The 14,131-nt window shown below is 52.1% G+C and overlaps 1 protein-coding gene across 6 annotated transcripts in view; it reads right to left on the bottom strand.

Moving 5' to 3' along the window:
* TNRC6A (trinucleotide repeat containing adaptor 6A) overlaps positions 1-14,131 on the bottom strand; it is a 40,932-nt gene extending 26,801 nt beyond the window's left edge. For 4 of the 6 annotated variants that reach the window (XM_053276186.1, XM_053276182.1, XM_053276183.1 and 1 more), the window contains exons 1-2: positions 10,488-10,882; positions 8,012-8,059 (exon numbers count right to left, since the gene is read on the bottom strand). In XM_053276186.1, the coding sequence (XP_053132161.1) occupies positions 8,012-8,059; positions 10,488-10,867 (428 nt within the window). In that variant the 5' untranslated portion in view covers positions 10,868-10,882. Of the gene's footprint in view, positions 1-8,011; positions 8,060-10,487; positions 10,883-14,086 lie in introns of those variants that run through there. The other 2 variants (XM_053276185.1, XM_053276184.1) reach the window with 2 other exon arrangements.

The raw sequence follows: 14,131 nt of genomic DNA on the forward strand, positions 1-14,131 counted from the left end.
ATACGCTCAGTGCATATGGAGGCATCAGCCACTAGAGCTCCAAGTGCACACCACCACCACCACCACCACCACCACCGATTGCACACGAAGCATTTCTATGCCGCCCTTCCACTTACTTCCAGGCCCACAGAGCAAGAGGAGCTGCTGCCTGCGCTATGGACTGTGGGCTCTGCACATGAAAGACACAGCAGGCCCCACAAGAGGGCATTAGCCAGCCTGCCTCGAGCTTCTTGATTAACAGCTTGACAATTGTTGCTTTATGAAGCTCTTCCGGCAGTAATGGAATTCTGCTCCCCATTTTATTAGCCTCATTTTGACCCACTTAAGTGCCACATGTCCTCAATTATCACTCCTGCAACCCAACCAACCCAAGAGCCTGAATTCAGGGCAACTGCAGGGAGGAAGAGAATTCAGACACAAGGAAAAAGGCAGGCCTGGCTTCCCCAGGTATTTGCTCCACTGAAAGTCTTTGCAGATGTCTAGGATTTGGAGAGCATCCACAGATGCAGGGCAATCCTGGCGTGGCTTTAAAGACCGGCATTCTTTCCCACACTTGCATGGCGACTGCAATTGTGACAAGTTGTACCTGGCATGACAAAGCAGTGTGCCTGAGTTCTAGATGGAAAGGAGGCCTGCCAGCAAGAGCCCACACCCGAGGCTCAGATCAAAGCCTGGGTTCAGAGCAGCCTGGGCAACCCAACCTTTTGGCTGCTGTGGCCTGAGAAATAATCTGCTTGAGGCTGCAGAGGGAAGTAATTACGTGCTGAATGCTGGCACTGCCTGGCACAGTGGGGAAGCTATGCAAGTCAAAGCAGGCAAGCTCTTTCCTGAGACCAACTTAGGCCAGTCCAGGAGCACAGGCGCTTGAGAGTTGTGTGGAACATGAAAACCTGCACACACCACCCACTTAAACTGGTACAACAGATTAGTCGTACACAGAACAATCACTCCTCATTTGCAATCAACCCTATTCAGGGAGATACAAAAGTATTCAAGATCTGTGAATCAACCTGCAGGAAGTAATTTGCAGGTAATACACTAGCTAACATCGCTTACAAGATTTATGGTGTGTGTGTGTGTGTGTGTGTGTGTGTGTGTGTGTGTGTGTGTGTGTGAGAGAAATCACATCAAGTCCAGTCTCTCTCCCCATCTCCCCCTAGGATAAGATGAGAGGCAACTCAGACAGAGAAGTCTCAAGGCTTTGGGGTTTTATATTATGCAAGGTGCCGAGCACAACAGCCCTAAAAGGAAACCACAGAAAACCAACAGGTCTAGGTCCTCAGTCGACAGCTTCTCAAAGCAGCCTGACATCACACTGGCCCCAGCAGTGCTCCAGGCCAGGCTGCCACACGCTGCTGCCCACCCTCCCAGCTCTCTCCAGGTGCCTGCAGTGTTTTTTTTGGGGGGGGGGCGCTCCACTGAGCCCAGGGCTGACCACGCCTGAACCCCAGAGGCATATGTGTATACCGCTTTTCAACCAAAGTTTTCAAAGCAGTGTATACAGAAACAAACAAGCAAGATGGTTGATTTCCTTTATTTACTAACATAGTCCAAGTCTGCACCACTGCAGAGACCCAGGACAGATCTGAGGCTGGTTCAGCAATGACCAGCAATAGGGCACAAGCAGCATCCTACCCAGGCTCGGGAGCTGGGCTCTTGGAGGAGCTCATAAAAAGCAAGGTAGGAGGTGGGGAAGTGGCCATGTGTCTCTTGCTGGTCTTAATGTGCTGTGGGGATCATGCAGAAGGAGGCACTCTCCCAGGTAACCTGGTCCTAAGCCATTGAGGGCTTTACAGGTAATTACCAGCACTTTGTACTTTGCCCGGAAACCTATTGGCAACCAGGGCAGGCTGGCTGGCTGCAGCTGGCAAGAGCCTTGCGCCTCCACCCCCCGCCCGAAGAGCCTTTGGCCGGATCACTTGCGCCTCTCCGCATCCCGCCGCCTTGGCCCTCCCAGCTGCCCCCTCCCCTGTCTGCGCGGGGGGCCCCTCTCAGCCCGAGAGAGGCCGCCACCTTCTCCCCCAGGCCTGGAAGCTGAGACCCCATCTCTGCCTTGCACCTGCTGAGGACGGAGGCCTGCTGGCCCGGCCTGGGGCCTCACTCTGCATGGAGAAAACGCAGCTGATGCCCCTTCCCCATAGGATGGCAGCACCAGGGGCATACTGGGGGGGGGGGGCACATAAGAACAGCCCTGCTGCTGGATCAGGCCCAAGGAGGCCCATCTAGTCCAGCATCCTGTTTCCCTTAGTGGCCCACCAGATGCCGCTGGAAGCCACAGGCAGGAGTTGAAAGGGGCATGCCCCCTCTCTCCTGCAGTTACTCCCCTGCAACTGGGATTGAGAGGCATCCTGCCTTTGAGGCTGGATGTTACTGTGCCGGCTAGACTAGGATATTCAGAGGCAGAGTTATTTAAGAAAATACTTATCTCTCCCAGGCAGCCCTCTGTTCTATGTAAAGGGGATAAGAGAAGCCAATTTACCCTCCCTCCATAATGCCTGCCATTAAGTTGGGTAATTTCATCAAGGGTCCGTCATCTGGCTCAATTTGTCAAGGCCTGCTCTAAGTGTTTCCCAGACTTTGAGCCTTAAGCTGACTCTACACAACTCATTATGTTCTTGGTTTTGGATGCATATTTATACGACACCCCTCTGAAAACTGTGCTTTGCCACTTGTTCATATAGTAGTGAAGACCACCGAAGACCTTAGCCACCACACACTGGGCACCTGTAAATCAAGAACGTTCCTGTTTGAGCCCACACCCAGGAACAGGGCTCCCTGCTCCCTTTGGGCCAAACACAGCCAAGAAAGGGCAGTCTGGTCTATGTGAGCCTATCAGCACTCAAAGGGGCCCTGGGGAAAGGGGCCCCAAGTGCTGGGAGGAGCTTGTGGACTCTCTGCCAACGTCAAATCGCCACCAGTTAAGAGCAGAGAGCATCCACTTTGGCCAGTGTTTCTCATGAGGAAGGGAAGGAATACAGCCAACTTTTCTCAAATTATGGGTCTCAGCTCCAACAAGACTACACGGGGCAGAGCAGGATCTGTGTCCCAATCACTCCAGACCAAATTCCTTTCAGCTGGGAAGAAAATGGGGGAGGGTGTGTGTAAAGGCACGCAGGCATACCCAGTGAGGTCTCTGTGCCAGCTTAGATGGCACAGAAAAGCCTAGTGGGGGGGGGGGGCGCTTCATGAAGGTTTAAAAAACAGTGATTTAGACCAGGATCAGGCGCCCATCTATTCCAGCATCCTGTTTCCCACAGTGGCCCACCAGATGCCTTGGGAAGCCACACCATCAGGAGATGAAGGCATGCACTCTCTTCTGCCGCTGCTCCCTTGCAACTGGTATTCAGAGGCCTCTGAGCCTGAAGGTAGCGGACAGGCGTCAGGACTAGTAGCCACTGATAGACTTGTCCTCCATGAATCTGTCTAAGCTGGTGGTGAGCATCCTTCACTGAAGGCAGGATTCTGCAATTCTGGTGGCTCCCCTCACCCTGGCAAGTGCACCACTGCCCCCCGGGGAGCAAATTCTTCCCAGCCTTGGAGCTGCAGGCATGGGTGGGGTTGTGCCTACAACTGTGGGGTGGTCTCCCCACTCCCAGATGCTGGAAGTGGCTTCGGCCCCCAGAGGGTCTCGGCAGCGTAGGCCAGACCAGCCACACCCTTGCCACCTCCAAGGTTGAAGCAGGGGATTGTTCCTGAACTCACACAGAGGTGCAGCATGAGGGCAAAGGCCTAGCAAGCCTGGTTTTGGGCTTGGCTCCAAAGCTAGTCAAGAGCGGTGGGTCCCTGGCTAGGAAAGCCCACTCTCGGCTTACACCGGGAGAGTTGCTCATTTGTCCTCTAAGCCCAAAATGCCCCCAGAAATTCCCCGCAAGAACCCCTGTTCAACCTGAAGAGCTGCTGTGTGCTTATCTGCACCGAGGTTGCCGGCTCTGGCGCACAATCAGCACACTAGGAAGCTGTGATTTGCTGAGTAAAGGCTCCTCACATTCTGCCTGAGGCCCCTTCCTTGCCTGTGCTCTCCGGCACACTCTGCTCTGCAGATAGCCTCAACACCTCCAATGTCACAGGTATGGTTCTCTTTTGCCATTAATTGCCAGGGCTGTGGCAGGAAGGGAAGAGCTGGCTTTTCTTTTTAAGGGCAGCTTTCTGTCCTCTCCTCACTTTTAACACTCCTCAAAGCCCGACGGCCACTCATGTGTGGATGGCATCATGATCCAATATGCTAATCAGCATTTCCTTCTAGGCATAGTCACACTAAACATCTATCCTATATTCTGAAGAATTTGTTTGTGCAAAATGAAGTCATACTTCCCAATGACCTACAGATACAAAATTTTGCACACACAATTCTGCCACTGACTTTAGCTGAATGCACCATCTTTTACATTGGAATATGCTTAGGGACTGTTTTAAATAATGGTTTTTGTAGTGTTTTGAAGGAATTCTGAATATCATACTTCCCGATTACTTCCTAGATACCAAATATTGGACGAACCCTCCTGCCTCTTAAAGTAGCTGAATGCACCACTTTTAATGCCTGAATATGCTTGGGGACAGGTTTAAATAATTTGTGGGGCATTTTTTTTTTAAAGCAGACATACTGAATTAATTATCATTTTAACTGTTATTGGTCTGATCAACACTCAATAATCAGATCAATAATTCCACAATATCATACCCAAGAAATGCAGATCTTTCTTAGATTTAAAGCTACCAAATATGGTCATTATACAATAAAATACTGCTTGAAGTTGAAATCCTACAAATTTCAAACTGTTCCCCTTTTGCAAACACATTAATACAAAATTGTAATATATATATTTTTAATTCCTTGAACTTATTGCACCTAAGGCAGTGGATAGTAATTGTGTCAAGGTAAAAAACTGCATTGCAGTTATATAGGAAGCTGCTGCATACTGAGTCAGACCACTGGTCTATCTAGCTCAGTATTGTCTACACAGACTGGCAGTAGCTTCTCCAAGGTTGCAGGCAGGAATCTCTCTCAGCCCTATCTTGGAGATGCTCCCAGGGAGGGAACTAGAAACCTTCTGCTCTTCCCAGAGTGGCTCCATCCCCTGAGGGGAATATCTTACTGTGCTCACATGTGGTCTCCCATTCAAATGCAAAGAGAGTGGACCCTGCTTAGCTAGGGGGACAAGTCAAGTTTGCTACCACAAGACCAGTTCTCCTCTCCTGAGTTAAACAGCTTTTCCTTCTAGTGACTGGTGAGAGACAACTAACTTTAGAAGAGTATTATGGTATCATACTAAAATGCTCCTATGATGAAATGGGCATTCACTGTGTCTCCACTTCTAGCTTCATCTAATCTCATTGACTACAGTAGGTCTTACTGGGAAAACCACTGTTCACGTTAACAAAAGACAGTGTTGAGTCTTTCAGGAGGGTCATTAGCCTGCTTCTAGACATGTTATACAAACAAGTAGCGCCCTCAGAATAAAGATCATATACAGTGAAGACATTCATGTAAATCAGAGTTCTGAACGGCTTTCCTTTTTCGGAAGGAAGCAGCCCTTCCTTCTGTGGTGAACAGAAACAAAGACAGCAGATACAAGAGAGACTGCTCTGGTCAGGTTCACATATGAACGTTCAGGTACTCAGATTCCAAAGAACAACTTTCTCACAGGAGAGGAGGGAAAGCAGACTCCTCCCCACTTGAAGGAGAGTATCTCTGCCTGCTTTCTTCATTCCTCCAGGGGCAACAGAAGGTAGCTGGTGAATCACTCTAGGGCAAGCGGTTGGATTTTGTGCTGTTGCATTGGTTCTGGGTTTTCCTGGATTTTATTGTTTAATCTAATCACTTTCAGCTTGTGCTTGCTGCACTGAGCTTAGGACAGGTGGGTTAATATTCAAGTTACAGTGGGGGTTCCCAACCTTGAATCCCCAGGTATTGTTGGCCACTGTGGCTGGGGATGATGGGAGCTGTAGTCCAACAACATCTGAGAACCCAAGATTGGAAACCCTGGAGCTAGAACATGATAAGAGTTCATTAAACTCAGTAGCTATAAAGTAGCAGCTAAACCCGGGATTACAAAACAGTGAGAGGATCAGGAAACTCTTCACCTCTTAGTATTACTATAAGAGCAATGCAGAGCGAAAATCTGCGTGGCAACTAGAAGAATTAAGAATGAAACTACGATGTTCAGACTAACATCAACTATTCTTCTTGCCTTTTACTGATGAGTAGAATGATCATGGTTATTTTACATCAAAAGAATGTAAGACTTTTTCTGTTGACCTGGTTTTTATGCTGACATTTTAAATGTGAATTTTGATTATTTCATGGTTGTTGGCTGCATTAATATTATTCAGAGCAAGTCTCTTTGAAGGCATTTGGAAGGAAAAAACTGGCCTATAACTTTAAAAGCAAACAAAGGCAGGAACAGGCTGGATTTGAGGATTGCAACTGTGCAGAGAGGCATGTTGAAAACTCAGCCAGGAGGGGAATGGGGAGTCCAAAGACACCCTGGCCACCCACCCACCCATCATGCCACATCAAAACTTCCGAGTGCCACCCTTAGCTGAAGCTAACCCTCCAGAATTTGATCTAAAAATCAGCATTTGCGAGTGACATTTGCAAGGTTGCAAACAAGGACAGCCAACAGCTGTGGCAGGATGCCTCCGAGTATCAGTTGCAGGGGAGTAACAGCAGGAGAGAGAGCATTCCCTCAACTCCTGCTGTAGGCTTCCAGCGGCATCTGGTGGGCCACTGTGTGAAAGAGGATGCTGGACTAGATGGGCCTCCTTGGGCCTGATCCAGCAGGGCTGTTCTGATGTTCTTATGAGAGCTTGATTAGAATTGGCTGCCCAAGCCACCATGGTGGCCAGCTGGGTCAGGGGAAAGCCACAAGAGATAAAAACCCCAAGCAGCGTTCCCTCTAACAGGAATTCCCAGATGTTGTTGACTACAACTCCCAGAATCCACAGCCAAAGGCCACTGCAGCTGGGGATTTTGGGAGTTGTAGCAAACAACATCTGGGAATCTCTGTTAGAGGGAACACAGACCCAAGGTGCACTGGATTTTTGAAAATTATTATTATTATTAGGCTCAACACTTCTTGAATGGGCACTTTTTTCAGTGGCACTGATAAATCAAAGCAACCTCCTTCTGTACACTCTCTCAAAACACATTGGGCCTAACCGTTAACTACATTTCTAGTGCGACCTGGGGTTTCCCCCTCCCATTTTTTACCCTGATGCTCACTCCTTTTCTCTCTAGCAGCATCTGGAGAACACAAAGCACTAAACAAAACGCTAGAAATAATAACCCGAGATCACACCACTGTTCAACTATAAGTAGTTCCTGGGCAAACGGCATTCACTCACAACGTCATTTACTATCTGCAAAACTGGAACAGTAATCTACCTCAAACAAGCTTTGCAAAGATGAATGCCTGCACTCAAAAAGTGCTCAATCAACCTCTGTAACAAATGTCACACTTCTCATACGAGCACAGAAGCATGCAAAAGTCATTCAGACAATTTTTAATGCGTTGTCAACTCTATAGCAAATACTGAAGTTGGTATCACTCATGCAGTAATATGAGGTTTCAAAATTCCCTGGTTATTTAGCAAGCAATTGCTTGCACTCCTTAATACGAAACATACAAGGAACAAATGTTTATTTCACAAAATGCAGCTTGTTCAAGGCCAATGATGATTCTCAGCCAATAAAAATCCATTTGGGTGGACAAGGAAGGCGGGGTGGGGGGATCAAACAAATCATGCATTCATTTTTTCCCCTTGCTTGCTATTGGCAACAGTTTCAATGTAGCAAAGAAAATATGTTTGGGAAGATATTTAAAGGAGTGAAACACACCACTTCATAGAGGCCTCCCCTTCTGCTCAATTACAATTTTGATGAAGTTTACACATTTCACCGCGTTTCTTTAACATAAACCATAACAAAACAATTGTGTCCACCACACAAAGTTTCGCTTATCTAAGCTTCCAGTTTCTACCGCTCCTCTTTGCTATTCGGCATCTGTCTTACCTGCTAAATTTTCTTTCAGCTTCTTTGGTAGCTTTAGCTTCCAACACTCTGAAAGAGAAAAAGGACACAGACACCTCCGTCAAGGAAGCAGCAGAAGCAACCAGAGAAGGGATGGTGTAGATGTGAGCATATTGAGGACCAGCAAGACAAAGGGCTACATTTAACAAAGGGTTAAGAACATCACACATGTTTAGGAAGGGAACAAACCTCAAATGAAAACACACAGGTCTGGTGGACATTTGCACTCAATAAAAGACTGATACAGAGCAATAAAGCCATGCATGCTGGTGCAACAAGGAAAGTGGCCCAGGAATAAAAAATCCTTCCAACTCATCCCCACAAACTTCTCAGAAGGACTGCCATGTTAGTATCTCATCCTGAAAACAGCAAGGAGTCCCGAACAACAAAGACCAACACACTGAAGGCTTTCATAAGGAAGAGACCACTTCATCAAACGGCTGTGATGCATGACAGACAAGGTGTAGGTGACAGATAAGCCAAGGGCTGGGAGGGCGGGATATGGCTCAGGTTCTCAGCTCCAGGCCAGAGATGCAGGCCTCCGTGTGTTCAGGCACCCAGCTTGAAAATGCTCCACATCAGTCCACAACATGGAGAAAGAGAAAGGGCACATGTGTAACTTCTCAGAAGAGGAGTTTCTGCCACTGCTTGATGCATTTGCCCACTAAGGTTGCTCCACCCCAAGGTCACAGCATTTGCCAGATTCTGCGTATATCAGGGTAAGCAACCTGCCTTGGACTGAGGCCAAGAAGACAACCCTGGGACTCCACAGGCAAAGAAGCACCCCCCCAACACCAGAGCTGCAGGAGAAGCCACCATGGAGCACGGCCAAGCGGGAGACGGGGGCGGGGAGAGAGGTGCTTTCTATGTGGCTATATAGGCTCCTCCTCACCTCCTGGCTCTCAGCAGAGGTGGAAAGAGCTGTTTGTCTAAGCCTACCTGCCACAGAACAGAACAGAGCACAGCAGCGTTTCTGTCCATGCCAGCTGTTTTGCTCAGGCACCACTGATGTAAACGGAGGTGCCCACAGACGGGTAGCTGGTCAGCCCTGACGAAGCACTCCAGAACGTCCAGCACAGAAACAGAGAAGTCCTCCTGGGCACATGAAGCTGCTTCACACAGAGTCCGATCACGGGCCCACCTAGCCTGCTCTCCTGCTTCCTCCAAGGAAGAGCAGGCAGAGAAGCCTCTCTCAGCCCTACTACTCGGGGCCCTTTCGAAGCCAAAGGTGCGCCTTCTCTCTTTTACCTCTGGCAGGCAGAGCCCACCCAAGGACAGGAATTGGCAGCTGCAGGAGACACGTGGCACTCGCTGCTCCAGCCAGGCCCTGCAGCATCCCTTGCCTGGCAGCAGCTACTGAGAACATCCTCCGTGAGCAGTACTTTGTCTCAGGCCCTTGGGGAAGCAGACCCCGAGGTTATGGCTGGCGCACCCTGTTCTCTCGGAACCCTTCTCCCCAAGATGAGGCCACCCTGAGAGAGGGGCCGCTGGGCTGCACCCGTCCTGAATAAGGAACACCCCTGTGTGTGCCACTTTGCTGACGTGCCTGTTTGGACACCCCCCCCTCCCCTATGGATCTGTAACTAGCATGGTGTAGTGCCTGTACAGGGCTGGACAAAGGCCAGGGAGGCCAAAGGTCAGATCACCAGTCATATGGCCCCTTGGCCTACCTCACAGGGTTGTTGTGAGGAGAACAGGAGGCAGGGCGGGAGATCCATGCACACCAGCCTCAGCTCCTTAGAAGAAAGCCACTCACCTTTCTAGAGCGGGTGCCCCTCCATCAACTGGTTTCTCCCCTAACCCCAGCCCCCCAGCAGCTTAGGCCCCTGCACCTTTCAGCAGTCATGCAACAGGCAGAGATGCAGCAGTCCCAGAGCTCTGAGTGGCAGCCCAGATGGATTCCTGCCTATCAGGCAGCCACTACCAGCACAGAAGCCCAGCCGACCCTGGAGCAGGTGACGGAAGGGACCCGCCTGGCCAGCCCTCCTGAGCAGGCCCCTTTCTCTTAGGTCACCCCCTTGGCTGAAGGAAGGAGGAGGAGGATTCCGTGGGGCGCAGGGCGGGCGCAGGGCCAGGCAGGAAACCCTGGCAGAAGCACCAGAACAGCCCCACTTGCTGGGGTGCGGGGGGGGCACTCAAGCCTGCTCCCAAGGGCCGAGGAGCCGCCGGGGTGGGGGGCGCCAGAGGGGGGCGGCCTCTGCTTCCGGGGGGGCCCCTCCCCCTCTCCCCGCCCTGGCCCTGCGCTTGGCCGCTCGTCAGGGGGAACGGCGCAGCCAGCCTGCGCAGCTCGGACGGAGGGCGGCCTGCAGGCAGCAGGGCCAGCCTGCGCGACGCTACCCGACGAACAGGCAGCCTGCAGGCGAGGCGGGGCAGAAGGGTGGCGGAGCGCGGCCAGCAGGCGGGCCTCCCATCCCCACGCGCGGCGGCGGCGGCCTCCTGCTGCTGCTGCTGCTCTCACCGCATGTGCTTGGGGCGCGGGCGGTGGGCCTCGGCCGGCCGGGGAGCCTCACACGGCGGCGGCGGCGGCGACCTCCCTGCTGCTGCTGCTGGCGGCGGGCCTAGTCTCTTCGGCCCGGGCCCGGCGCGGCGCGGCTGGGGGGCCCTGGCGGCGGCGGGGGCAGGGTGGCGGCCTCGGCCTGCTGCTGCTGCTGCTGCTGCTGCTTCCTTCTCTGGGACTGGGACGACGAGGCCGCCGCGGTCGCCTCCCCCCGCCCAGCCGCCATTTCCAGCCTCCCTCACGGAGGAGACTCCCCGGCCGAGCTGCCGCCCCGCCCCGGAAGTATCCGCCCCGCCTCTCCGAGAAGCGCTTCCGGGGCGCCCCGTTGCCATCCCCAACATGGCGCCCTAGCAACGGGGAGGGGAGGAAGGGGGAGAGGAGTTGGCGGCGGCCCCGCCTCGGAACGGGGCCCCTCCTCTAGGGTTGCGCCCCGCCCCCGGGCCGGGCCTGTGGAACGCACCTCCTCATGACCCTGGACCGAAAGACACACCTGACCTGTCCAGCCGGGCTTTTACTTGATAGATTTAAAGCCGCTTTGGGTTTTGGCATTTTTATTTGTCGCTTTTTAAACTGTTCTAATAGAGTTTAGATTGTGAGCCGCCCAGGGAGTTGTTGGAGTTGTTGTTGTTTTAAATGGGGCCGTAAATAGGAATGTCGGAATAAACCCATAAGGGACATGCACCCGGGGCGGGGGCGGGGCGGGGGGCTCCTCAGAGGATGCCTCGCGGGCGGGGGTCCCTGGGGGGGTTGTGTCTGTCGGGGGGGGGGTCTCTGTCTGCAGCGGGCACCAAGACGCCCTGGGGGTGCCATCCTGGGGGTCCCTGCCATTGCATGACCGTCGCCTGGAGAATACGGAGGGGCTGTAATGCCGCCCCTGGAGGCATCCCTGCGATGAGGGATATCCTGCATGGTGGTGGTTCTTAGTATTGATTCGGTTTCTATACCGCCCTTCCAAAAATGGCTCAGGGCGGTTTAGGCAGAGAAATGACAAACAAATAAACCAGAGGGCTCCCTGTCCCCAAAGGGCTCACAGTCTAGAAAAGAAACCCGAGACAGCCACCAGCCACGGCCACTGGAGGGGTGTTGTGCTGGGGACGGAGAGGGACAGTGGCTCTCCCCCTGCTCAGTCAAGAGAAGCCCCAAGTTAAACAGTGCTGCTGTGTCTCCTTGCACATGCAAAACAGGCGCAGAAACAGAAACTGAAAGCAAGAGCCAGGGACACCAGATTTTAGTGACTTGCCAGATTTGGCTTTTTAAAAGTATACCTGAGTATACCCCTCAGGTTCTGGCAACAGCCTTGTGGGCAGGCTAGAGCCCTTTTCTGAGAGCGATACTGGAATGAATGAATGCCCAGGCCGGCTCGACTGGTGGGTAACTCAGTGTGTGTGTGTGAGTAGTAATCTATTTCTAGGAAATGAAGGTGGTGGTGGTGATGAGACCATTATTTTTTACATGAGAATTGGAAATCTGGTGTTTTATCTACTTAAAAACAATTCCAATTAAGAATTAAGACACATACCCCAATCATGTTTTTTCATCAGTTCAAGATTTTAGGTTCAGGTTCACTGGAAACAAGCTGGCATAAGAAAACAGAACCAGCTTTTGGATTGTGGTTCAGGTTCCACTTGCCTCCATGAATCACCTTATCACATGCCAGGTGTTTCTCATGCATAACGAAGGTGCTGTGGGCCACATGGCCCTGGCCCTCTCCTCCTCAGGCCCCAGCTCTGCTCTGCAGTCAGGCCGGCCATTGGGCCCTGAACGTATCCTGGAACGGGCGATGTGGACGCTGTGCGGCATGGACCCCTCCATCCCCATTGACTCTCCGATCCCCGCACCTCACACGGCCCTGTCTGGGTTCAGAGTCAGGGTAGCAGCTCCACACTCCAGCCATTCGCACAGTTCAGGCCAGGTCTGCTCAGCACACCCCCCCGAGCTATTTTTGGACTACAACTCCCATCATCCCCAGCCACAGTGGCCAATAGCCATGGATTATGGGAGTTATAGTGCACCATCTGCAGGAGGGCCAAAGTTGGGCAGCCAGATTCATGCCAGTTCCCCCTCACCGCCCGGGGCTGCCCTTTACTTCTGTCTGGTGCCGTCTCTGTTGATGGTGTGTACATGCATAACGGTATGATGATGCATATACTTCCGCTGCAGTCGGCTCTCTGTCTGGCAATGCTCTCTCTGTCCTTGCTGTCTAGAAAGGGCCCGGAGCTGGGAGCAACTCCTTTGGAAGCAACGGGCAGGCATTGAGCTCCATCACAACAAAGCCATCGTCTTTAAAATGCATCTGGATAAATTATGCTTACTTGGCCCACCGCCCGTTCCACTAATGGGTATTTTGCTGCATGTAAATCTGTCTCCGAGATGGTAGCTTATCAGCAGCTCCCGCATTGAGCTCTGAAGCCCTGGTTCAAAACAACCAGGGAAGCAAACCTTGTTGCAGATGTCACCGGTGCTATTCAGAAATACCATTTGTTTTCTAAATGGTTACACTATTAAGTGAAGGTAGCTTTGTCACTGTGTTACTATATGCAGGAAAGAGCATTGGACAGACGGTGTCTGGATCCCAGCCCATTGACCGAATCGGAAGCTCTTTAGGGTCCCTGCCTTGAGGGTTAGAATGCCCTGGTCCCTGTCCTGAGGAGTTTACAATCTAAAATTCAGTACCAGCAGAAAGAGAACAGAGGACGGAGAGAGAAGTGGAAGCAGGGGAAACGGGGAGAATCTGCACTGATTTCCGTCAGGCGTGAGCAGGACACGGTCAGTTTCAGAGATCTCCTCCTTGCTTTGAAAACTGATCTCCCAAGCTGCTTAAGAGCTTGGCTTGCTAGATCAACAGCTTTCAGCCATTATGCCTGGGGATGATGGGAGTTGTAGTCCGACACCTGGTGACCCCTTGGGTCCTTTAAACTGGAGCTGGCAGGGGTTGAACCTGGGACCCTTGCAAGCAAAGCAGATGCTCTGCCACTGGGTTAAGGCCCTTCCCGCTGATCTCAGCATATGCAGCAGCTGCTTCATGTTGAGTCAGGCGACCCTGGGTCCACCTAGTCTAGTATCATGTCCTCTAACTGGCAGGGGCTCTCCCAGGTCTCGCGGAAGGGCCCCTTCCCATCACCCGAGAGCTGATCCTTCCAGCTGGAGATGCCAAGCACTGAGCCTGGTGCGGGGGGTGGGGTGGGGGCTGTCCAGGCAAAGCAGAGGCTCCGGCACAAGGCGACAGACCCTTCCCTTCCCTTGGACATTGGGGTTTCCACGTTTGCATGCAGTGCTCCAGCTGTGGCACTGTCGCCGGTCACCTTTGCAAGCGAAGACTGTTCCGTGCCTCAGAACGGAGCAACATAATTGTGGGAAGAGAACCTCACTGAGGAAGACGGGCGGGCTGAGGCCACTGGCCAGAAGGGTCCCCCTCGGCTATCATTAACTTGCGAGCAGCCCCTTTCACCCGCCAGCCTTCGAGAGAGCCCCCCCCCAGCTGCTAGCTTGATGTCTTTTTAATTAAGACTGGCAGAGAACACAAAGGAAGTACGTAGATACAACAGACACCCGTAACTCACTGCCGCAGAAGAGGGAGAGCGTAACCTGGCTGGCATCCTTCTGCG

Source organism: Hemicordylus capensis, chromosome 13 (assembly GCF_027244095.1).
Source record: "Hemicordylus capensis ecotype Gifberg chromosome 13, rHemCap1.1.pri, whole genome shotgun sequence".
In the NCBI taxonomy this organism is placed as follows: Eukaryota; Metazoa; Chordata; class Lepidosauria; order Squamata; family Cordylidae; genus Hemicordylus; species Hemicordylus capensis.